Source organism: Sander lucioperca, chromosome 3 (assembly GCF_008315115.2).
Source record: "Sander lucioperca isolate FBNREF2018 chromosome 3, SLUC_FBN_1.2, whole genome shotgun sequence".
NCBI lineage: Eukaryota > Metazoa > Chordata > Actinopteri > Perciformes > Percidae > Sander > Sander lucioperca.
Window position 1 is genome coordinate 6,364,872 of NC_050175.1, and position 24,916 is coordinate 6,389,787.

The window sequence follows — 24,916 nt, forward strand, 5'->3', positions numbered from 1 at the left end:
TATTTCCTTTATTCCAGCTTACATGTTAGCTACTGTATAAACTACTGCATTACAGTGACGTGTAGTTATATTATTTTTTACAATTATGATTGTATAATGTTTGTGACTCAATATGTAATTAACTGGTCATTGTGTTTCATTTCCCAGTTTCACCCTTTCTAAGTCAAATAAACTGAGTTATGATGATCCCAGTCTCCAGTGCTTGATGGTGGAAGGTGTTTAGCTGCTGGTCAGATTGCACAGGGTTACGTGCATGCAGGACAAGACACATTTCATGGTAAAATTAGAATAACAGAGGTGCAGAGATTACCTGGAAACCACCAGAAGCATTTCCAGGTAATCTCTGCACCTCTGTTATTCTAATATTACCATGTAATAAAATGGAAATAGTTATTACATTGGTAAATGCATGTTATTACATCTGTTATCTTCTTATCACCTTATTACCCCAGTATTACATCTTATTACTGTGATGTATTACCCAGTTATTACTTTGGTAATTACATGTTATTACCTATATATTACCTATTTATTATCACACTGTTACCCCACTATTACCATCTTATTACCGTGGTGTAATGTAAAGTGATACCGGTAGAATCACTAATGGTGCCTCGCAGCTTCGCTGCTTGGCCCCCAATAAAAACAGACCTTCACCCAGGAAACGGGTGTTCATGTCCCAGAAGAAGAAAGGAGGAAGAACCTTGTTAACATTGGTGAGGCTTTTCAACGCTGCAGAAACTTTCATGATTTCAACTGCCTAAAGTCGTCTGAGGTCACTGTGGTGCGTTTAAGGACATTAGGACGCCACAGTGTTGGAAGCCGCTAGAAGAGAGGCAAACAGCGAGTCTGGTCTTTGTTTCAACACATCTGGATGATCAAACTCCGCGACCTACAGGACAACAGACAAAAACAGAGATAGACACAGACACACACACACACAGAGACAGACAGACACATAGACAGACAGAGACACAGACAGAGAGAGACAGTGACAGAGATAGAGACACAGACACAGACACACACACAGACAGAGACAGACAGACACAGACACAGACAGAGACACAGACAGAGAGAGACAGTGACAGAGACAGAGACACAGACACACACAGAGACAGACACAGATAGACACAGACAGATACAGATACAGACACAGACAGATACAGACAGAGACAGAGACAGAGACACAGATACAGACTGTTACAGAGACATCTGTTTTTAAAAAGCCCAGAGTAAACTGAACTAAAAGATCCATCTGAGGACACTTTGTTCGAACTGCTGCAGACTTTTCAGGACAATTAAAACATGAACAAACTGATTTAGAAACAGTTTATTCCAAAAGACATAACTGCACTTAACACTGAGTTTTAAGGATGAATCGTGCATTGAATTTCTTCTTTGTATGGTATGCCGGTATTTTGATTTTACTTTATTAAAAAAAGATATATTTTTATGATCCTTTAGATGTATCTTTTATATATCTTTATTCACTTGTTTTGCACTTTTGCTGATGTTTTGGACTGAAAGGAATGCATCCAATTTAGTTGTACACGTACAATGGCAATTAAGATATGTTCTGTTCTATTCCACTGTTACAAAGACACTAGTCTATATCCTCGACGGTCCACTTCAGGGATTGCTCCATTGCCGCCGGATGTCCGTTACCTTCCTCTTTCTTTGTGTTGCCGTTCTAAACTCTGGTGGATTTTTTTTTTTAAGATTATTTTTTGAGGGGCAGCTTCTAGCTCACCAAGTAAGAGCATTCACCCCATGTTGGCTGAGTCCTGCAGCGACGCGGCTTCAAATCAGACCTTGCCTTCCTGCTGCCATTTGCTGCGTGTCATCCTCCTTTCATGTCTATCCACTGTCACTATAATAAAGGAAAAAGAATCTTATTTTCGGCCTTTATTTTTGACAGGACCGCTGACGAAATGAAAAGGGAGATAGAGGGGGAATGACATGCAGCAAAGGGCTGCAGATCAGAGTCAAACCCATGGCCGCTGCGTAGAGGAGTAAACCTCTACATGTATATATGGGCGCCCGCTCTACCAACTGAGCTATCTGGGCACCCAACTCCGGTGGATTTGTGAGGACTATGGTTAACTGCTCCTCAGATCTCTGCAGGGTAAATCCAGACAGCTATAGCTAGACTATCTGTCCCTCTGACTAAAACTACTTTTGAACGTACACACGTTCCACCAAAACAAGTTCCTTCCTGAGACTATTTAGCAGAGGCACCGTGGCTCCGTCCGGAGCTTAGCCCCGCCCACAATGATTGTGATTGGTTTAAAGAAATGCCAATAAACCAGAGCACACTTTACTCCCATCCAGGAATGCTGTGTGGACTAGCAAGACCTTCCTGCCCAGCGCTGTGGAAGAGGGTCTGCCAATGCAAGACTACAAAGACAGAAACATCTGTAACATCTGTACCAACTGTCTCTGAGGGACTCACCTGTCCGTGGTTAAGGACGAGGATGCGGTCGGCCTGCAGCACCGTGTGGATGCGGTGAGCGATGGTGAGCACCGTGCTGTCCCTGAACGCCTCTCTGATGGTGATCTGGATCAGAGCGTCGGTCTCTGCATCGATAGACGCTGTCGCCTCGTCCAATAGGATGATCTGAGGGACAGACAGGTAAACAGTTAGTTAGACAGACGGACAGAATGTCGCCAAAAGCGTCCAAAGCGTCGAAAAAGAATTTTAAAAAACATCCCAAAAAAATCTAAAGCGTAAAAAAAACCAGATGAAAGCATAGACAGACAGACTGGTAAACAGACATAGAGAGAGAGAGAGAGAGAGACAGACAGACAGACAGACCTTGGAGTTTCGTAGCAGTGCTCTGCTCAGACTGATCAGCTGTCTCTGTCCTACAGAAAAGTTTCCTCCATTGTCCACCAGCTCGGCCTGCAGCTTCCTCTCCAGACCACAAATCTGAGCAGACATCACATGGAACAGCTGTTCAGCCAATCACATCACACAGAACAGCTGTTCAGCCAATCACATCACACAGAACAGCTGTTCATCCAATCACATCACACGGAACAGCTGTTCATCCAATCACATCACACGGAACAGCTGTTCATCCAATCAGACACAAGCACATCACATGGAACAGCTGTTCATCCAATCACATCACACAGAACAGCTGTTCATCCAATCACATCACATGGAACAGCTGTTCATCCAATCAGATATCGTCCAGTCACCACTTACACCACACAAATAGAAGCAAATTAGAGACATAAGTCTTTGAACTTTAACAGCCACAGACTACTTAGTTATGAAATATTTTATTTTGAAAAACATGTATCTGAATTTATTTATTCTGAATTCACCTCTTTGAAATTATTTTACTTCGTAAACCATATATCTCAATTGATTTGTTCTGAATTCACCTCTTTGAAATTTAAATATGAAAATTCTTGATTTCCATTTTAAAAACCTGAATTTCGCTAAATATTTTTCAGTGGTCACAAATTCAGATACAAAAAAAATCAACTTCAGATAAAATAGATTCAGGTTGATCAAATTTGATTGCTCAAATTCAGATTGAAAAATTCAAGTTGAATTACACAGTTTTTGAATTCACGAGTTATTAAAACTAGTAGCATCTGAATATAATTATTCATAAGTTTCCTGTGTCCAGGTCATAATTTGATAGAAAAATAGATATTGAAAAACAATTAATATTATATACACACCCAAAAACTTAAAGACACAGACAAACCAGATCTGTAAATTCAGATACATGTTTTTCAAAATAAAATATTTCATAGCTAAGTATTCTGTGGCTGTTAAAGTTCAAAGACTTATGTCTCTAATTTGCTTCCATACACACAGGTCCATTAACAACCAACCAGTCCTCAGAACCACAAAACTCAACCAGCTCCAATAATATTAATAAAATTACAAAAATAATAATAATGATAACAATCACAAGACTGACGGAGCGTGTCCACAGTGGCGTTTTTGCTGATTCGCAGCATTGGACGCGTGATGTCAGGCCTCTGTGTAGCTGTGTTCTGTTCTCTCTCTCTGCAGGGTGGATTCAGGTGTCCAGCTGCTATTCCTTAAAGGAACACACCAACTTATTGGGAATTTAGCTTATTCACCGTAACCCCAAGAGTTAGATAAGTCCATACATACCCTTCTCATCTCCGTGCGTGCTGTAAGGCTGTCTGACGGCTCCAGAGGCAGCAGCCCATCACAGTACATGCAGGTGAATGCTTCCAGCTAGTCTACTGCTCCCAATAAGTGACAAAATAACACCACCATGTTCCTATTTACATGTTGTGATTTGTATAGTCACAGCGTGTACAAAAAACAACGTAACATGAGACACAGCCGTCTTCTAACCGTAAACAAACCGGGAACTATATTCTTATTCTCAGGCGGAAGAATATAGTACTTGGGCGGAATGATTTGCTTTGCAGCAAACCTGTCTGAGAATATAGTTCCCGGTTTGTTAACGGTTAGAAGATGGCTGTGTGTCATGTTACCTTGTTTTTTGTACACACTGTGACTCTACAAATCACAACATGTAAATAGGAACATGGTGGCGTTATTTTGTCACTTATTGGGAGCAGGAGGATGACTGGAACCATTCACCTGCATGTACTGTGATGGGCTGCTGCCTCTGGAGCCGTCAGACAGCCTTACAGCACCCACGGAGATGAGAAGGGTATGTATGGACTTGTCTAACTCTGGGGGTTACGGTGAATAAGCTAAATTCCCAATAAGTCGGCGTGTTCCTTTAAACAACAATCAACCTCTGTTTCAAATACTCGGTTCTTCTTCCACCCAGCGTCAGATCGTAGACAGAACTTTCACAGCTAAGGGCCGTCCACACCAAGAACAATACCTATAACCATAACTATATAACTATATATACTATGTGAGCATCCACACTGCTGAACGATCACGTTCTGCAAACAGCGACAACAAGCACGCACTGCAGCTGATTATAATACATACAGCAGACGTTGCAACATACGATTACAGGAATGTCTGAAGTAATATCCTACATATTTGTGAATGTGGGTACATTTTATGAACCAAAAAGGTCTGACTGAAGGTTCCCAGGGCGCTGACACCGCTGCCTTCTCCAGGAAACAGAGGCGCTCAGAGCTCCAGAGAGCCGGGGATGAGAGCGAGTAGGCGCTGTCAGATCTGTGCAGAGCTCCGGAACAAAAGCACCAAGAGTAATCATATCTAAAGCACAAGATTCACTCTCAGTGGTTTCTGTGACATGAGAAATACCTTCAAAGTATTAATGTTTAAAAATACACAGAGCTAAAGGATCGGAGCCCCACCGAGGGGAAAAGTCACGCCACTAATCACTCGTGTGCAACAAATCTCTCCGTAGTGTCCCTCTTTGCCGTGTCATGCTGTAAACTCAGATGGATTCTGATTGGCTGTCAGTGTCTCCCTTCGCCATGTGTCTCATGTTGTGAAGTCAAATCACAACCAACCTAGGCCTATTAGCTCGCTCATGGAAATAATGCTACCTGTGGAAACGTACCTTGACCGTGGTGGAAATTTGAATCATGTGACTATCATATTTAATGCAACTTGAACAAACTTCTTCACTCTGATTTTCACTCAGGACACTGAGTGAAACTAAAAGTCATCTGTGATTTTTTTAAATAAACGTCAACTTCAACTTCATTTGTGTACCCGAAGGGCGATTAGGTGTGGAGCAAGTATAAATACATACAAGACACATAAATACATACAAGTTCTACACACAGTCCAACTGGAACACAACCGTAACAGTACGAGGACAAATAAATACCAGTACAAGGTGCATGGATAGCAGCGTCAAAGTAAACAAGGATTTTAGTCTGTTATGCAATGACGTCACATTACGTCCTCATTTTAGTAGTTTTACATAAATCAGTTTAAGCCTATCCTTGATGTTTTCCATACCTTAATTAAGTATTTTGTTGCCTAAACTTAACTAGCTCTGTTTCACAACATCAACTGCGTGTTTAAAACTTAAATACAAAGGTTGTATGTGTCGGTTTGGGAGTCAAGATTGTAAATGATGCTGCCAGTGGACACGTACCATAATGATAATAATTATAACAATATTATTATTAACAAATAACTGGATTACGTAACATACTGCGTCCTTCATGTAGGTCTTTTCCAGCGCTGCCCAGATCTCCTCATCACTGTGTCTGTTGAAAGGGTCCAGGTTGTACCTGCAGACACGTTTCAGCAGGAACTGATTATTGAATGTTTGTTGTCTCTAAAGCTTAGTTCAGACCAAAGATTCACGAAGAGACTAAACAGTTTGAGAACATTGCAGGAAAAGTTGCAGCAATCTGAACCGGCCCAACTCAGCTCAATTGCAGTCCACAAATTCTGTGTGGTTCTGGTTATTCCTTGTGCATTGTTCAAGTTTGTCCAAATCTAATTAAAGTTAAAGCTATAGTGGTTGCCGAGGTTACCTGACAGTCCCGGTGAACAGCGTGGGGTCCTGGGGGATGATGGACAGTTTTGTGCGCAGGTCAGACAGGCTGATGGATGTGATGTCCACTCCGTCTATCAGGATGCTTCCTGCAGTCGGTTCAACCAGCCGGAACAAAGCCACAGCCAGAGACGACTTCCCTGTACACACAGACATTTTCTCTGCAGCCTTTTATTTTATTTTATTTATTTTTTTATTTAACCTTTATTTAACCAGGTAGGCCGTTGAGAACAGATTCTCATTTACAACGGCGACCTGGCCAAGAAAAGCATAAGCGTACAAGACAACATACAGTTTCACATTCAACATAGTACAAGAAAACAGAATACAATGGGCTACAAAGGTACAAATTAAGTAGGCAGTTCAAGCCGGCGCAAAGTGAGGTGTAAATAAGTTGATGGATATGCAAAGTGATATGGTGATAACATAATATACATGAAATAGACAATCTATAACAATGCTGAGATGTAGTAAAGAGTCAGAATACAGTTAGTGCAATGTAAATTGTGGTCAAGATAGTGATGTGGATCCAGTGATCAGTTATAACTCAAACAGTTAGTGCAAGATGTAATCTAGTTAGTGATGTGGATCAGTAATAACACAGTAAACATGAACAGACTGTCAAAATGCTGAATATAGTAAAGAGGTAATATACAGTTAGTGCAAATATTTGTCTAGGTAGTGAGGTAGAAACTTGAATAACAGTATACATGAAAAGGCAGTCTATACGAATATTAAATACTGAGATGTAGTAAAGAGTCAATATATAGTTAGTGCAGGTTGTGATCTGAATAGCGAAGTATGACAACAAGGTGTTGCAACAGTAGTGGGGAGAACTACAGTTTTGCATACCATGGCCGGTGCAAGGTGCCAGGGCAGGTGCAAGGTGCAAAAGCACGTAAACAGAGATGTGCAAATGTGCAATGGGGCTTGTCAGAGACAGTGGGATAGGGTGTATGAAAATAATACATGAATGATGAACAATTAGCACATGCAGTGATCTGAAAGGAGCCTGGTCAGACGTGCTTTAAAGATAGTTAGCGGGATAAGGGTTTTGAGCTTCAGGGTTTTTTGTAGCTCATTCCAGTTATTTGCAGCTGAGAACTGGAAGAAGCGGCGGACAACGGAGGTGTATGCTTTTGGGGTCACCAAGGAGATGTAACTGTTGTCACCTGACAACACCTGATCCAACCTTCAGGTGTGACCCATGTAGCTCCAACCTCCTCCCTAATTTCCATGAGTATTTTGGAATCTTTTGGAGTTTTTAGGAAACTTTGGAAGTCTTTGTGAGTCTTCCAGAATCTTTAGTAGTCTTTGGAGTCTTTAGTCGTTATTGTGAGTCTTTGGGAATCATGTGAGTCTTTGGTAAATTTTGGAAGTGTTTGGGAATCTTTTGAGTCTTAAATAATCATTGCAATGATCCTGGGTTTCTTGGTGATTGCCCAGCAGCAGACCAGAACACAATGGAGGGACTATATGTCTCATCTGTCCTGAGTAAACCTCCAGGGTTTCCATGATTCAGCCTGCTGCCAACCAGACGAGACAGACATTGAATGCCAAGACATCAAATTTAGGATTGGTGATGTGGTTCTTTAAACACATGTTTATTCATTATAATTGGACCCCAGCAGGGTGACACCGCTGCACACATGTCCTTACCGGAGCCAGTCCTTCCCACAATGCCAATCTTCTCCCCGGCTCTGATGTGGAGCTGCAGCCCATTAAGGACAATAGGTAAGTTCTGTCTGTAGCGCATCTTAAAGTCCAGGAAGGTGATGACTCCGTGCTGAGGCCAGTCCTCTGAGACCGGATCCACCTTCAGCTGCCCCTCCAACTCCTCCGAGCCCTAAAACACAACCAACACTTGGTGTCAAAAACAGAGAGCAGACCAGCAACATCTCTGGGAAAGTTTGGAAGTCTTTGTGAGTCTTTGAGAAACTTTGTAAGTATTTAGGAATCTTTGGGAGTCGTTAGGAATCTATTATAAACTGACCGTGATGTACTCGAGCAGGCGCTCCACAGAGATGAACCTCGCTTCAACCGAAATCAGGGACATGATCAAATACTGAGAGTTTGCCGACAGCTGGAAACACAAACATTAATATTATTATTTACCAATTACACTACACATGTACATGATGAGAGATACATGTGTGTGTGTGTGTGTGTGTGTGTGTGTGTGTGTGTGAGAGACAACACACACAGAGAGTTTTACCTGTAAGATGAAATTCAGAGAGAGGGCTTTTAAGGGGGGGCTGCAGACATCATTGGAGATGAAGACGACCAGCAGAGCGACTATCAGCGTCATGATGACATACAGAGTAGTCATTATGTTGGAGATCCAAAATAGGCCGTAGTTAAACAGTAAGAAGTGGTTAGCGTTGATGTCAGAAAGGCTCTTAAACCTGCAACACAAACAGCACGAGTCAAAGACATCAGCCATCTCGCTCAACAAGTTTATATCACAGACTGAAAAAACTTTCGGGTCTGAAAAGTGAAGCTCCTGAAACCTTCATTCTAACCAATTTCCAGCAGGGGGCGCTACAGAGAATTATTTAGACATAATAAATCTTGGATCATTGAACTGAATGTGAGGATCTCCACTAGTGCGTTTTCTTACAAATGAGTCACAAACTTCCTCTAAAAGATGACAAAGGAATATGAAAATGAGCAAAGGAGTCGCCATAACAAAGGTTTACAGGTGTAGATAAAAGTATTGTCAACAGTCAACTTCCTGAATTCGGTCAAACAGAGAGTAAGGGAACCAAACCAACAATTGGACCAACAGAAAAGGACTCAGGTCTTTTTTTGTTCACATTGTTAATTTACTTGAAAGAAGACTCAGTACTCTTTCTGATGGGGTCTCAGGGCTAAAATACATAAAGGGCAAAGGGCAATACCTACCTGAAGCGTGTTGTGTTCACAACGCACTTGAAGCGAACCGCTTACAGAGGGGTCTGAGTCCCTTTGGAGTAAAAAATGCTGACTAATATGTCTGAGTTCTTTTGGAGGGCTGAAACGGAAGTGAACATTGAATTCACTGAGTAAAAAAGAGATGAGTTTCTCTGAGCTGTCTTTGCGTCTCACCGCTCTGTGTAGTTGTGCGTCTTGTCGTAGGCACGAATGGTGCCAAGGCCTTTAACGATGGAGGTGCACAGAGAGATGCAGGGAGAGCGACTGATGTCCTCCATCTTCTTCAACGTACAGACGTTTCTCAGGAACAGGCTGCAGGAAATAGTCGGTCTTTACTGTCACTCATCAGAGAAGAACTGATGCAACAACTACCGTCCTTGATTATTAATTTATAATATTATTGTGCAGAATTTAGCGATGGATCGATGAATTTGTTTGTTTAAATGCTGCACCCTGATCTTTACAGAAGTTTAGGGGATAGCACAAGGGTTTGTGTTTGTTCGTCTACTGTTAACGCTCTACATTAGCAATAGTGTCACTCTAACATAGACAAATAATATCTGTCTTTATGCAGCTGACACAGTCTTATCTGCATGTGCTCTCTCTTCATGTTTGTCTTCAGTCTTCATCTCAGATTACCTGAGTATATAAAGGTTATATATAGAGTTGTTCTGATACCGGTACCAGATGTGATATGATTGTTATCGTTGTTCTATGGCCTGGCTTGGGTTAAGGTCTTTGTAAAATATGTAAAAAAAACAGACAGCGAATAAATGCCACTGAACTTTATTTCATTACCTAGTTTGACAACCAGTCATAGCCATCACTATTTACTGTTTAAACCCAAAAATAACCAATCCAGTGTCTTGTGGACCTATTCACTGTTTAACCCAAACCTAACTGTAATATTTAAGGACAAGCTCACTTGAACCGTGAAATAATCATATCCCAGATTGAAGTGAGCTATTGCTTTTATAAAACATCATCAACATCAAGTCATTGGCAAAATGAAAGTCACACATGCAAGTTCAGGTATCGAAATCTGTTTCAGGAAGGAGTGCTTACTCACCTGCAAATGAGAAGTAACACCATCACCAGGATGCACCCTGGCAGCAGCATGTACGGGAAGGTGACTGCAGAGATGATCAAACTGGAGATGGCCATCAGAGAGAACATGAGCTCGTTGTTGAGATAAAAAGGCACCGCAGAGTCCACCTCGTTCTGACACATGGAGAAACAGTTGAGGATGCGGCCGGTTGGAGTCGTGTCAAAGAAGCTCATCTGTTTCGCTAAGATCTGAGGGAAATACCAACCAATCAGCTGAGTTCACTAATCAATCACAGCAACCAGAGCAAAAACATGAAGAAAACTGTTTAACTGTGTGTTCAAAAGGTCAGCTTTAAGGCCTTTGCATGGTCCTTGAATGCCTCCTGGTGGACAAATAAAATTGAGTTTCAGTAAGTTTTGTTTCTTCACCGCTATGTAGAGTTGAGTACCAATTAAGGCCTTTATTCTGCTCTTGCTTTGTGCAGGTTAGCGTAGCAGATACCTAACATCAGATCCTTGAAATAAAGACCCAGGAAACCGGAGTAGAACGTAGAATGTAGGCTTTTAGTTAGGATCTTTCCAATTTTGTAAAACTGTAGAAACATAAAAATATGGCATTACACACTGCCCATATACATAATCATGAACATGCAATAGCATATAGGCATCCCATAAGAAAAATAACAAGCCATAATCATGAGACTTGCAAGACTAGTTAGCATTTAAGCTTAATTTAGGGGTGTGATGAACAGTGGCAAAAATACTCACAATAAAGATAATGGAACTATGACTAGAAATAGTAGTTGTAGTGGTTCATGGCATAGCAGGGCACTGCAGGGCATAGCAGGGCGTAGCAGGATGTAGCAAGATGTAGCAGGATGTAGCAGGTCACTGCAGGGCATAGCAGGGTGTAGCAGGGCATAGCAGGGCGCGGAGCAGGACCATGATTTAGGTGCCACCCTAATCCAAGGAAAACTGCTGGGTGAAAAAAAATTAGGACACCGGGGAATAAACTCCCCAGAGCTAAGTTAGTAACAAGCATTTCTGGATGTACACAGATAGAAAGAGAGAGGACAGAGGAGCTCAGTGTGTCAAAGGACGTCCCCTGGCAGTCTAAAACTATAAATGCATAATTAAGAGCTGGTGCAAGGCAAACCTGAGCCAGTTCTATAAGGGTTGGTAGTGTTGGGACCGTCGAGGAGGTTAAACATTATCTTTTTCAAGCAAAGGGTTTTCAGTCAACATGTGACTCAAAGACAAAAGACCCAGAGACCATGTGGTCTTTCAGACAAAGGATCTTGGCCTACGGTAAAGTCCACATCCCTTGCTCCAAACTCCTAAATGAAGGAAAGGAGCTAAGAAAGACGCAAAATGCCGTCAGGGAGGGGCCTGCAGATAAGGTTCGACACTTTCAGCTTCACTTTGACTCTCCCATTGGTTCAGAGGTACCATAAAACCAGCATGGAGCCAGGTCTGGTGGCCTGAGCTATAAAACTCCATGTCACCCCCCACTTCTCGTCTTTTGCCCTGTGACTTTGTCACTACAGCATGACACACAGAAATCTCAGCTTTCCACCTCAACTCCAGTTGACGACAGGTCAGCACGACAAGTTTGTGCTAAAACTTCCATTTTTGAAACAAAGTGGATTTAATTTCGGTGCTGGGAGCACCGTGGATCCTCTGAAACCACTTGCCAGTGTTTTCATATCTGCAGGAGAAGGAAACAACGTTTTTCTTCTCAAGTCGACTCTAGCTCCCTTCCGTCTGCTCTTTTTGGAAGGAAAGCTTCCTCTGATCTGCTGACGAGCAGACACGGACCCCCGTTTCTTTCGTGGAAACCTACGGACAAACAGACTGAACACACAGTAAGAAGGCTTACGTCTGGGCAGAGATACATAGTGTGTTTTATTAATGAGTAATTTGCTATTGCTGCTACTTTGTGTTGCCATTAATGTGATCTGATTAATACAGCGCTACTGCTGCGCGTGTAATGTATTAATCTATGATTGTGACCGCTGAGTCAAATCTATTCTGTGAATGTACTCTGATCACGGTGCATTGTTGATATGTTGTGTTGAATATGTAGCTAGCTTGTTCAGGCTGTAAATGCTACTTTCTGCTTCTCCCACTGCTGAGGAGTTTTAGGTACTGTTAGATCCAAGTATATATATATATATATCTTTCTTTCCTACTTCTCTAACCTTTCTCTTACACACACATATATGAACACATAGCTAGTTACACACACGCGCTAAGGTGAACAGCTGGCCAAACAGCGAGTCACATAAACTGCAGAGCGTGCACCGCTCCACAGTTCTGCGCTCCGGTGTCTCCCTCTTGTCAACCACACGTGTGCAGACACGTTAGCTTAGCAGCTAGCCTATTGTTGGTAGCACATAGCTTAGCCTGAATGAGCTAACGGCTAATCTTAGGCCTAGCCTATCAATACCGCCCTCTTGGGGTGAAACAGTTTTGTGCAGCTCACAAGAGTAGCCATTTTTGTAGTCTTTGGCTAGACTACACCTCGTCACCCCCTACTCTTTCACACTCACTCTCTCACACCCACACACACACACACACACACACACACACACACACACACACACACACACACACACACACACACACACACACACACACACACACACACAGAGGGTCTCCCCACATGCTGTTTTGTTTTGTCACTGACACAGGTCAATGCTCGGATTTCACCCTTCCACTGACAAATGAGACTATTCCACAGTTCAATATTGGCCCCTGAAGTTTCAGGGTGGTGCCCCGTTTTGATTGTTTGTTGATTTGATAAAGTTATTAATAACCATATTCATAACTTTATTAATATTGATAAACATCTTTGATAATATGCCAATAATCTTATCTGTACCCCTACGTGTACCCAACAGTAGATGAATCTGACGACTATGAAGAGAAGCAGAGAAGAGAAGGGGTGCCGTGTCTGTAGACATACACCCTCTCCAGCCGGTCTAGGCAAACGCTGCAACTCCTCACTCCCTAATTATAAGCTTTATCAAAGAGGAGAGTTTTAAGTTTACTCTTTAATGTGGTGACGGTGTCTGCCTCCTGGACCCAGACTGGGAGCTGGTTCCACAGGAGAGGAGCCTGATAGCTGAAGGCTCTGGCTCCCATCCTACATTTAGAGACGCTAGGAACCACAAGTAGCTCTGCTTTCTGGGAGCGCAGTGTTCTAGTGGGACAATAAGGTACTATGAGCTCTTCAAGATATGATGGTGCTTGACCATTTAGAGGTTTGTAGGTCAAGAGAAGGATTTTAAATTCAATCCTGGATTTTACAGGAAGCCAATGCAGAGAAGCTAATACAGGAGAAATATGATCTCTTTTCTTAGTTCTTGTCAGAACACGCACTGCAGCATTCTGGATCTGTTGAAGAGTCTTAATGGACTTATTTGGGCAACCTGATAGTAAGGAATTACAGCAGTCCAGCCTGGAAGTAACAAATGCATGGCCTAGTTTTTCAGCATCGTTTTGAAACAGGTTGTTCCTAATTTTGGCAATGTTGCTTTTTTTGTTTTGTTTTAAGTGGCCATTAAAGGATATATCCTGATAAAAAAATAAATCCTAGATTTCTGACAGTAGTGCTGGAGGCCAGTACTACTGAGATACACACACACACACACACACACACACGCGCACACACACGTGTGCACACACACACACACACACACACACTCTCTCTCTCCAGGGCAATGCCATTCAGAGTAGCTATATCTTTAGATAATGAGGTTTGGAGGTGTTTAGGGCCCAGCACAATAACATCGGTTTGATAGGTATAATTGGGTGTCATCTGCATAACAGTGAAAGTTAATTGAGTGTTTCCTAATAATATTGCCTAGAGGAAGTATATATAAGGAGAATAGAATTGGTCCAAGCACTGAGCCTTGAGGAACGCTATGGCGCTATAACTTCAGCGTACCTGGATGATTTATCGTTAACATTAACAAACTGAGATGGAGGACTATAGACAATCATGTTATTAATCATGAGGTAAGTATAGACAACCGTGCTATTAATCGTGCTTGAATACATACCATTTGAAAGATATATCAGAGATTTGTTTTGGTCTTACGTTGCTGAGCAGCTTGTTGTGCAGCGTGGTGGCGGCGTTAAGCGTGACTCTGACAAAGCAGAAACATTTGATGAAGTAGATGATCAGCAGACTGCCCAACATCGCAGCACATACGAGGTGGTAGAAGTGCAGGTCGGGGTTCAGAGAGACATTTTCCCGCTCTGAAGATGTCACGTTGGCAGTCTGGGAAACAACACAACAACCTGAGTCCAGCTGTTAAACATCTGGCAAACTTCTGCTGCTGAGAGCCACAACATTTCCAACTGCCACTGAACAATATCTTCTCTAGCAGCACGTTCTACTGACAAATCGCAGATAAAGGCTTCTGTACCAAACACTACCCAATCGGACATGTTTCAGCAGTAATGCAACCCGGAATTGGGGAACTAGCTAGCAGTAGGCTAACGTTAGCTGCTGTTGAGTATAGTGTTAACTAGCGTCACGTGCAGCGGTGCTTGTGTTGCCGTCTGTTTCAGAGCATCAGAGAGAAGAGCAGACATATCAGTGGCCCCAGATTTCGGTAGCCAGGGTTGGCAGGAAGAAGATTTTTATAAGTAAATGTTCCAATTAATGATCCAGGCAGCACATTCTCGTCTCCCTCCTTCATTTTACAGTCCAATGGTGGCTAGAACGGCTCCGGGTCAAACCTCAATATGGAAAAGATTAATCTGCGTTATTTTTTTTAACGCGTTATTTTTCCTCAGATTAATTAATCGAAATTAACGCATTATTTTGACAGCCCTAATATATATATATATATACTGTAGGTGAGCAAACTGAGGATTTTCATTAATTCTTGTTTACCTAAAAACGGATATAAAATAAAAAACTGTCTCAGTGTGTGTGTGTGTGTGTGTGTGTGTGTGTTATCTAGATGAGGATTGTTCTGAGTGTTTGGCTGCACTGAGCCTGTTTTGAGACGTGTGTGACGAGTTGTGTTGCTGTGAATGAGTTTTGCAGGTGATGTGAACTGTTTAGTTCAGGTGACTGTTGGTAGTGCAGACTGTAGTTAGAGTTTTGCACATGTGGCTTCAGTTGTGACCACTGTCATTCAGCAATCGAAAAAAACTGTAACGTGAAAATCCAACATTAGAACATTGTAGATGTGACATAAAATATGAAAAAGCACAAGCATCAAAAAGGGTTAAAAAGCATAAAAAATGTCTTAGTGTCTAAGCATCAAATAATCTTTAAAATAACTGACAGCTTCGATGCTGCACTCTCCCGATCGGCTGACCAGCCGGTTTTTATCTTGGGGGATTTCAATACATGCCAGCTATCACCTTATCTACCCACTCTGCAGCAGTACGTCACCACGCCCACTCGCTCCACTCGTATACTGGACCAATGCTTTGGTAACATCCCAGACGCATATAAGTCAGTAAGCCGCCCTCCTCTGGGAAGGTCCAATCATAATGTCATTCATCTCCTTCCAACATATAGACAGAAAGTCAGGAGAGAAAAACCACTCCTGAAAACTGTACGTCGATGGACTGAGGATGGGGTGGAGGAGCTTAGAGATTGTTTTGACTCTACGGAGTAGCGTATGTTTTTTGACGCATGCTCTGATCATCATGAATTGACAGACACAATTACATGTTATATTAAGTTCTGTGAACAAACTGTTATCACCTCCAGGACAATTCAGGTGTTTAGTAATAACAAGCCATGGCTCTCAAAGGATCTTAAAATGTGTTTGAATGAGAAAAGGGCTGCATTTTTGAGAGGAGAAACTGACGTAGTAAAGGAGAAAGAGAAGGAATTTAAGCGTAAAGTTTTCACAGCAAAAGTAGATTTTAAGAATAAGGTTGAGCAAAGATTCTGTACAGGTAATGCAAAACAAGCATGGGAGGGATTAAATACAATGATGGGTAGGGAGGGAAAAAAACAAAGTGTAAATGTGACAGATTGTGGTAAATTTGTTAATGATTTAAACATCTTCTATGGAAGATATGATGTGAGAGACCCAAAAATAGGCTGTAGTATTACCTGTGATCAGATTGGTAGCTATGACCATATACAGCTTTCAGAACAAGAAGTAGCCAGGTGTTTTTAGACCTTTAGAAAATTAGACCAAATAAAACACCGGGGCCTGATGGCCTTCAAGGAAGGGTGTTAAAGGTATGTTCTCAACAGCTCAAAGGGGTTCTTACTCAGCTGTTTCAAACTTTGCTGAATTGTGGTGTTTTTCCAAATTCATGGAAGAAATCCACAATAATTCCAGTGCCTAAGGTCTCGAAGGCTGTAGCCCTTGGAGACTTTAGACCCGTGGCACTCACTCCACTCTTAGCTAAGTGTATGGAGAGGGTGGTCAGCACCCATTTAATGTTTTTTGTTGAGAATCAACTTGACCCCCTTCAATTTGCCTATAGGCCACATAGGGGCACAGAGGATGCAATTCTTACTCTTGTAAATCAAATAGCTAAACATTTGCAAAAACCAAAATCGCTTGCTCGGGTTCTTTTTATTGATTTTACTTCTGCTTTTAATACTATGCAAATTGATATTCTTTTAGAACAACTTTATAGGATGAATGTGAATGGCGGGCTCATTTACTGGATTAGAAGTTTCTTAACTGACCGCCCTCAGAGAGTGTTAATGAATGGGGTTTACTCAGATGAGCTTATTATAAATACTGGAGCACCACAAGGCTGTGTGTTGTCACCTTTGTTGTTCTCTATTTATATAAATGAAATGACTGTGCACAGCACCAATGTTAGTTTACTTAAATATGCTGATGACATGGCCATGGTAGAACTTCTCACAGAAAATAATGCAGCACATGAGGAAGCTTACTTTAGCCAAGTCACTTTACTGCAGGACTGGTGTCAGACTGTTAAATTGGAAATTAACGTGACTAAAACAAAAGAACTTATAATACAAACGAAACTGAGAGGGGCCAGTAACTTTAATCCTGTTGTACTTAACAGCCGGCCTGTGGAAGTAGTCGAAAATTTCAAGTATTTGGGTACAATCATTGATCGCACTTTAAGTTTTAATGTTAACTCAGAGAGTATTTTTAAGAGAGCTAACCAACGTTTGTTTTTAATTAGAAAGTTGAGGAGTTTCGGGGTCAGTCAATACATTCTTCAGATGGCATATAGGGGCCTAGTAGAAAGTATTTTACAGTTTAATATAACTGCCTGGTATGGTAACCTGAATGTGAAAGATAAAAACAAGCTTTCTAAAATTGTTAATACTGCAGGGAAGGTGATTGGCAAGTCACAAAGGCAGCTTGGGGATGTATTTGATAATGTGGTACTCAGGAAGGCCAGACAGATATCAGCAGACACTCTACACCCACTAAACTTAGAGTTTGAGCTGCTTCCATCTGGCCGTAGATTCAGGGTTCCAAGGGCGAGTTGGAACATTTATAAGAGATCTTTTATTCCCAATGCCATACATGAACTCAACTTAAAATTTTAAATGTGTTAGTTGTAGATCGAAACCTACCTTAACCTAATCTTCTGCATTGTTTTCCACTTCTGTTGTTGCATGTTGATGGTATTAGTGTTGTACTGTTAACTGTGTGTATTTTTAATGTAATTTTAAATTGGTGTCATTGATGTATATCTGTCGGAGAAGTCAAAGACAAATTTCCACTAAGGTGGACAATAAAGTCTAATCAATCGATCAATCAAAAAGCATTTTAAAAATGTAAAAAAAACCTGTTTTATTTTGCTGCTTTGTGAAGCACTTTGTAACGTGATTTTTGCAAAGTGTGTCTCACCCCGTCTCCCTGCTGCAGCCAGTAGCTGAGGCCCCAGTAGCCTAATGACCCGTTAACTGTTAGCACCATGAAGCTGAGGAGAGTGAAGAAGCTCACACAGAGTCCTGCAGGAGACAGAGGGGACAGGTTAACGTATAAATCAGGGTTTAAAGGTCCCATGGCATGAAAATGTCCCTTTATGAGGTTTTTTAACATTAATGCGAGTTCCCCCAGCCTGCCTATGGTCCCCCAGTGGCTAGAAATGGTGATAGGTGTAAACCGAGCCCTGGGTATCCTGCTCTGCCTTTGAGAAAATGAAAGCTCAGATGGGCCGATCAGGAATCTTCCCTTTATGACGTCATAAGGGGAAAGGTTACCTCCCCTTTCTCTGGTTTGCCCACCCAGAGAATTTGGCCCTCCCATGAGAAAGAGAGCGAAGCATGGCAGTTGGTCAAGGCCACACCCCTCCACCTTTCCCCCCCTCTCTCCTCCTCAATAGCATTTAAAGCTACAGACACATATATGACATCCTAAGGAAAGCTTATTGTGGGACTGGCTCTAGTGGCTATAATTCTGCACCAAGGCTGAATTTCGGGAAAGAGACTTCAGATACAGTATTAGGGGACCACTAAGGTCTATATAAAAGAGACTTCAGATACAGTATTCGGGGACCATCACCTTATCGTGGTGGAGAGGTTTGTGTGTCCCTATGAACCTGAGGGCTGTGTTGTCTGGAGCTTTGTGCTCCTGGTAGGGTCTCCCAAGGCAAAGTGGTCTCAGGTGAGGGGCCAGACAAAGAATGGTTCAAAAACCCTATGAGTGACCGAGGAAGAGATGGAGTGACCCTGCCGGAGGAAGCCCGGGGCCCCCGTCTGGAGCCAGGCCCAGATGGAGGGCTCGTCAGCGAGCGTCTGGTGGCCGGGTTTGCCATGGAGCCCGGCCGGGCACAGCCCGAAAAAGCTACGTGGCATCCATCTCTCCATCCCATGGGCCCACCACCTGTGGGAGGAACCGCTGGGGTCGGGTGCGCTGCCACATGGGTGGCAGTGAAGGTCAGGGGCTTCGACGGACCAGACCCGGGCAGCAGACGCTGGCTCTGGGGACGTGGAATGTCACCTCTATGTGGGGGAAGGAGCCGGAACTGGTGCGGGAGGTGGAGCGCTACCGGTTAGATCTGGTGGGGCTTACCTCTACGCACAGTCTCAGTTCTGGAACCATACTCCTGGATAGGGGTTGGACTCTTTTCTTCTCCGGAGTTGCCCAGGGTGTGAGGCGCCAGGCGGGTGTGGGGATACTCACAAGCCCCCGGCTGAGCCACCTCAGGAGGGGGAAGCGGGGAACCATCCAAGCTGTGTACAGTAAGGATGGGACGCTGTTGACCTCAACTGAGGAGGTAATAGGGCGGTGGAAGGAGCACTTTGAGGAACTCCTAAATCCGACTAATACTATGGTAGAGGCAGAGCTGGAGGATGATGGGGGATTGTCGTCAATTTCCCTGGTGGAAGTTGCTGAGGTAGTTAAACAACTCCACAGTGGCAAAGCCCCAGGGATTGATGAGATCCGTCCAGAAATGCTTAAAGCTCTGGGTGTGGAGGGGTTGTCTTGGTTGACACACCTCTTCAACATTGCGTGGAAGTCTGGGACGGTGCCTAAGGAGTGACAGACCGGGGTGGTGGTTCCCCTTTTCAAAAAGGGGGACCAGAGGGTGTGTGCCAATTATAGGGGTATCACACTTCTCAGCCTCCCTGGTAAAGTCTTCTCCAAGGTGCTGGAAAGGAGGGTTCGGTCGATAGTCGAACCTCAGGTTGAAGAGGAACAATGCGGATTCCGTCCTGGTCGTGGAACAACGGACCAGATCTTTACTCTCGCAAGGATCCTGGAGGGAGCCTGGGAGTATGCCCAACCGGTCTACATGTGCTTTGTGGATCTGGAGAAGGCGTATGACCGGGTCCCCCGGGAGATACTGTGGGAGGTGCTGCGAGAGTATGGGGTGATGGGGGTCCCTTCTCAGGGCCATCCAATCTCTGTACGACCAAAGCGAGAGCTGTGTCCGGGTTCTCGGCAGTAAGTCGGACTCGTTTCAGGTGAGAGTTGGCCTCCGCCAGGACTGCGCTTTGTCACCAATCCTGTTTGTAGTATTTATGGACAGGATATCGAGGCGTAGTCGGGGTGGAGAGGGGTTGCAGTTCGGTGGGCTGGGGATCTCATCGCTGCTTTTTGCGGATGATGTGGTCCTGATGGCATCATCGGTCTGTGACCTTCAGCACTCACTGGATCGGTTCGCAGCCGAGTGTGAAGCGGCTGGGATGAGGATCAGCACTTCTAAATCGGAGGCCATGGTTCTCAGCAGGAATCCGATGGAGTGCCTTCTCCAGGTAGGGAATGAGTCCTTACCCCAAGTGAAGGAGTTCAAGTACCTTGGAGTCTTGTTCGCGAGTGAGGGGACAATGGAGCGGGAGATTGGTCGGAGAATCGGCGCAGCGGGTGCAGTATTAGATTCAATTTATCGCACCGTTGTGACGAAAGAGAGCTGAGCCAGAAGGCAAAGCTCTCGATCTACCGGTCAGTTTTCGTTCCTACCCTCACCTATGGTCATGAAGGCTGGGTCATGACCGAAAGAACGAGATCCAGGGTACAAGCAGCCGAAATGGGTTTCCTCAGGAAGCTCAGTCATCCGTGAGGAGCTCGGAGTAGAGCCGCTGCTCCTTCACGTTGAAAGGAGCCAGTTGAGGTGGTTCGGGCATCTGGTAAGGATGCCTCCTGGGCGCCTCCCTAGGGAGGTTTTCCAGGCACGTCCAGCTGGGAGGAGGCCTCGGGGAAGACCCAGGACTAGGTGGAGGGATTATATCTCCAACCTGGCCTGGGAACGCCTCGGGATCCCCCAGTCAGAGCTGGTTAATGTGGCTCAGGAAAGGGAAGTTTGGGGTCCCCTGCTGGAGCTGCTTCCCCCGCGACCCGAGACCGGATAAGCGGACGAAGATGGATGGGGACCACTAAGGTCTATATAAAAGAGACTTCAGATACAGTATTAGGGGACCACTAAGGCCTATATAAAAGAGACTTCAGATACAGTATTAGGGGACCACTAAGGTCTATATAAAAGAGACTTCAAATACAGTATTAGGGGACCACTAAGGTCTATATAAAAGAGACTTCAGATACAGTATTAGGGGACCACTAAGGTCTATATAAAAGAGACTTCAGATACAGTATTAGGGGACCACTATGGTCTATATAAAAGCATCCAAAAAGCAGCATGTGCGGACATAAGGCATAGCGCATGCGTTACGTTGCACATTATGGCAAAGGGCAGGGGACATGCAGCTCATCATACATTTACCCAACGTATATGCACTAATAAAAGAAAATAGAAATACATGAATACATTTAGATTTACATCTAACATGTTGTTGACGAGTCTCAAAGCTCTAGTCTGAGTCAAGTCACCTGTTTGTGCAACTTAAGTGCGACTCCATCTCTGGTCTGTGTTTGTCTGTGTGTGTGTGTGTGTGTGTGTGTGTGTGTGTGTGTGTGTGTGTGTGTCTGTGTGTGTGTGTGTGTGTGTGTGTGTGTGTGTGTGTGTGTGTGTGTGTGTGAACGTGTGTGTGTCTGTGTGTGTGTGTGTGTGTGTGTGTGTGTGTTTGTCTGATTGTCTGTGTGTGTGTGTGTGTGTGTGTGTGTGTGTGTGCATGTGTGTGTGTGTGTGTGTGTGTGTGTGTGTGTGTGTGTGTGAACGTGTGTGTGTGTGTGTGAACGTGTGTGTGTCTGTGTGTTACCTCCGGCTGCGTGACAGTACTGCTGAAAGTTTTTCCAGGTGATCAAACTTGCTTCGCTCTTCTGATCAGCAGCTTCACACAGAGAACAGAACATTTCAGAAAACTCAACATTTCTTTTAATTTTGCTGTCGTGTTTTGTGAAATGTTGTTTCTTAACAGGTAAATAACTATTAAGTGAAGTCCCTTTAGTTAATAGTTAATAATGTCCCTGATTAAAGCCGGATGTCCGTCCCCTTCCTCTTTCTTTGTATTGGCGTTCTAACCTCTGGTGGATTTGTGAGGACTATGGTTAACTGCTCCTCAGATCTCTGCAGGGTAAATCCAGACAGCTAGCTAGACTATCTGTCCAATCGGAGTTTTCTGTTGCACGACTGAAACTACTTTTGAACGTACACGTTTTTCTCCCATCCAGGAATTCTGTGTGGACTAGACAGACCCTCCTCCGCAGTGCTGTGGAGGAGGGTCTGTCTAGCAAGACTGATCTATTGTATACTATTCTTTTGCCCTGGCATGCTCAACTGTTATCCCTCCCACCTTTGTTGTCCTACAATTTTTGCACATCTACTGATCTACATCACTATCTAGACCACAATCCGCACTAACTGTATATTGACTCTTTACTACATTTCTGCATTTATATAGACTGTCTATTCATGTATATTGTGCTATTACCATATCACTTTCGCATATCCATCAATGATAACTTGATCTGCACTTTATGTAGCCTATTGTATTCTGTAATTTTGTATTGTATTGAATGTGAAACTGTATGTTGTCTTGCACGCTTATGCTTTTCTTGGCCAGGTCGCCAGTGCATTTGAGAACCTGTTCTCAACGGCCTACCTGGTTAAATAAAGGTTAAATAATATTTTTTTTTTTAAATCAGCTATCAATGTCTTGTTTATTAATGTAAAGTGTTATCAAACAGCAAGAATTTTACTTGACTTACGTTTGCAGGTGGATGAAAGTGCGTCTGTGTTCTCATCCGACATGTCGAAGGCTGTAAGGGAACAAACAGAGGGGCAGTTTGATTTACTGCAAAGCTTTAACACAACTCTTTTATTCAGTCGTAACTGACCCAACAACAGCTGAACGGATGTGTTTCTGTGTTTGATGAACACAGCACAGATTTACACAACAACCATGAAGAGAGAATAACAGAGATTATTTTCATTACCAATTCACCTGTAGATTACTTTATCAATTCAATAAAAGTTCCAACCTCAAAATCTCCACAACTGACATCTGACCAACGGTCCAAAACAAGATGGATTCGAAAGTAGTATGTAGACAGACAACAGTAGAGAGTAGTATGTACAGAAACAACAGTAGAGAGTAGTATGTAGAGAGACAGCAGTAGGGAGTAGTATGTAGAGAGACAGCAGTAGAGAGTAGTATGTAGAGAGACAACGGTAGAGAGTAGTATGTAGAGAGAAAGCAGTAGAGAGTAGTATGTAGAGAGACAACAGTAGAGAGAAGTATGTAGAGAGACAGCAGTAGAGAGTAGTATGTAGAGAGACAACAGTAGAGAGTAGTATGTAGAGAGAAAGCAGTAGAGAGTAGTATGTAGAGAGACAGCAGTAGAGAGTAGTATGTAGAGAGAAAGCAGTAGAGAGTAGTATGTAGAGAGTAGTATGTAGAGAGACAACAGTAGAGAGAAGTATGTAGAGAGACAGCAGTAGAGAGTAGTATGTAGAGAGACAACAGTAGAGAGTAGTATGTAGAGAGAAAGCAGTAGAGAGTAGTATGTAGAGAGACAGCAGTAGAGAGTAGTATGTAGAGAGAAAGCAGTAGAGAGTAGTATGTAGAGAGTAGTATGTAGAGAGACAACAGTAGAGAGAAGTATGTAGAGAGACAGCAGTAGAGAGTAGTATGTAGAGAGACAACAGTAGAGAGTAGTATGTAGAGAGAAAGCAGTAGAGAGTAGTATGTAGAGAGACAGCAGTAGAGAGTAGTATGTAGAGAGACAACAGTAGAGAGTAGTATGTAGAGAGTAGTATGTAGAGAGACAACAGTAGAGAGAAGTATGTAGAGAGAAAGCAGTAGAGAGTAGTATGTAGAGAGAAAGCAGTAGAGAGTAGTATGTAGAGAGTAGTATGTAGAGAGACAACAGTAGAGAGACAACAGTAGAGAGAAGTATGTAGAGAGACAGCAGTAGAGAGTAGTATGTAGAGAGACAACAGTAGAGAGTAGTATGTAGAGAGAAAGCAGTAGAGAGTAGTATGTAGAGAGACAGCAGTAGAGAGTAGTATGTAGAGAGACAACAGTAGAGAGTAGTATGTAGAGAGTAGTATGTAGAGAGACAACAGTAGAGAGAAGTATGTAGAGAGAAAGCAGTAGAGAGACAACAGTAGAGAGTAGTATGTAGAGCGACAGCAGTAGAGAGTAGTATGTCACTGAAATGTAAATTTTTCAACCCCACCAACCTTCTTTTCCTAAACCTGTCACGTTCTTGTGTTTAACTGTGCATGTCAGTTAAACATACGTCCTGATCCTGAGCATCAAAAAGTGACTTCAAGAGTCCTGACCAAGCATGTCTAAATATGACGCTAAAGGAGACTTTTTGCGTCAATAACAAAAGCCAAAGGAATCTGACCAAGCGTCGCTTTTTGACGCGATGGGAGTGAGAATGTGTTGTATGAATCGTCAGCCACGACGCATTCTCATAAACGGGTTCATATGATATCGTACAGAATTAGGCAACCCTTTCCTAAGTGAAAGTCTTGTGTTTTCTCCTTAACTTCTTCAGGACATGAACACCTGTTTCCTGGGTAAAAGTCTTGTGTTTTCTCCTCAAACTGAACAAACTGCTTAGAGCTAGAAGAAACCTTAAACTCTGTGGCCCTGACCACGGCTCCAAATATCAGCAGCCTCACAAATGTCCTTTTGGGTA

General features: G+C 43.1%; 1 protein-coding gene across 1 annotated transcript in view; it reads right to left on the bottom strand.

The window, feature by feature from the left end:
- Nucleotides 1-644: 644 nt before the first annotated feature.
- The window catches only part of LOC116065605 (multidrug resistance-associated protein 9-like), a 47,337-nt gene continuing 23,065 nt past the window's right edge, over nt 645-24,916 (bottom strand). The window contains exons 16-29 of the mRNA XM_035999198.1: nt 22,969-23,023; nt 22,024-22,148; nt 18,269-18,372; nt 14,539-14,721; nt 10,456-10,682; nt 9,561-9,698; nt 8,689-8,878; nt 8,467-8,556; nt 8,133-8,319; nt 6,454-6,613; nt 6,126-6,204; nt 2,816-2,929; nt 2,453-2,617; nt 645-892 (exon numbers count right to left, since the gene is read on the bottom strand). Coding sequence (XP_035855091.1) covers nt 800-892; nt 2,453-2,617; nt 2,816-2,929; nt 6,126-6,204; nt 6,454-6,613; nt 8,133-8,319; nt 8,467-8,556; nt 8,689-8,878; nt 9,561-9,698; nt 10,456-10,682; nt 14,539-14,721; nt 18,269-18,372; nt 22,024-22,148; nt 22,969-23,023 — 1,910 coding nt within the window. The 3' untranslated portion in view covers nt 645-799. The remainder of the gene's footprint in view (nt 893-2,452; nt 2,618-2,815; nt 2,930-6,125; nt 6,205-6,453; nt 6,614-8,132; nt 8,320-8,466; nt 8,557-8,688; nt 8,879-9,560; nt 9,699-10,455; nt 10,683-14,538; nt 14,722-18,268; nt 18,373-22,023; nt 22,149-22,968; nt 23,024-24,916) is intronic.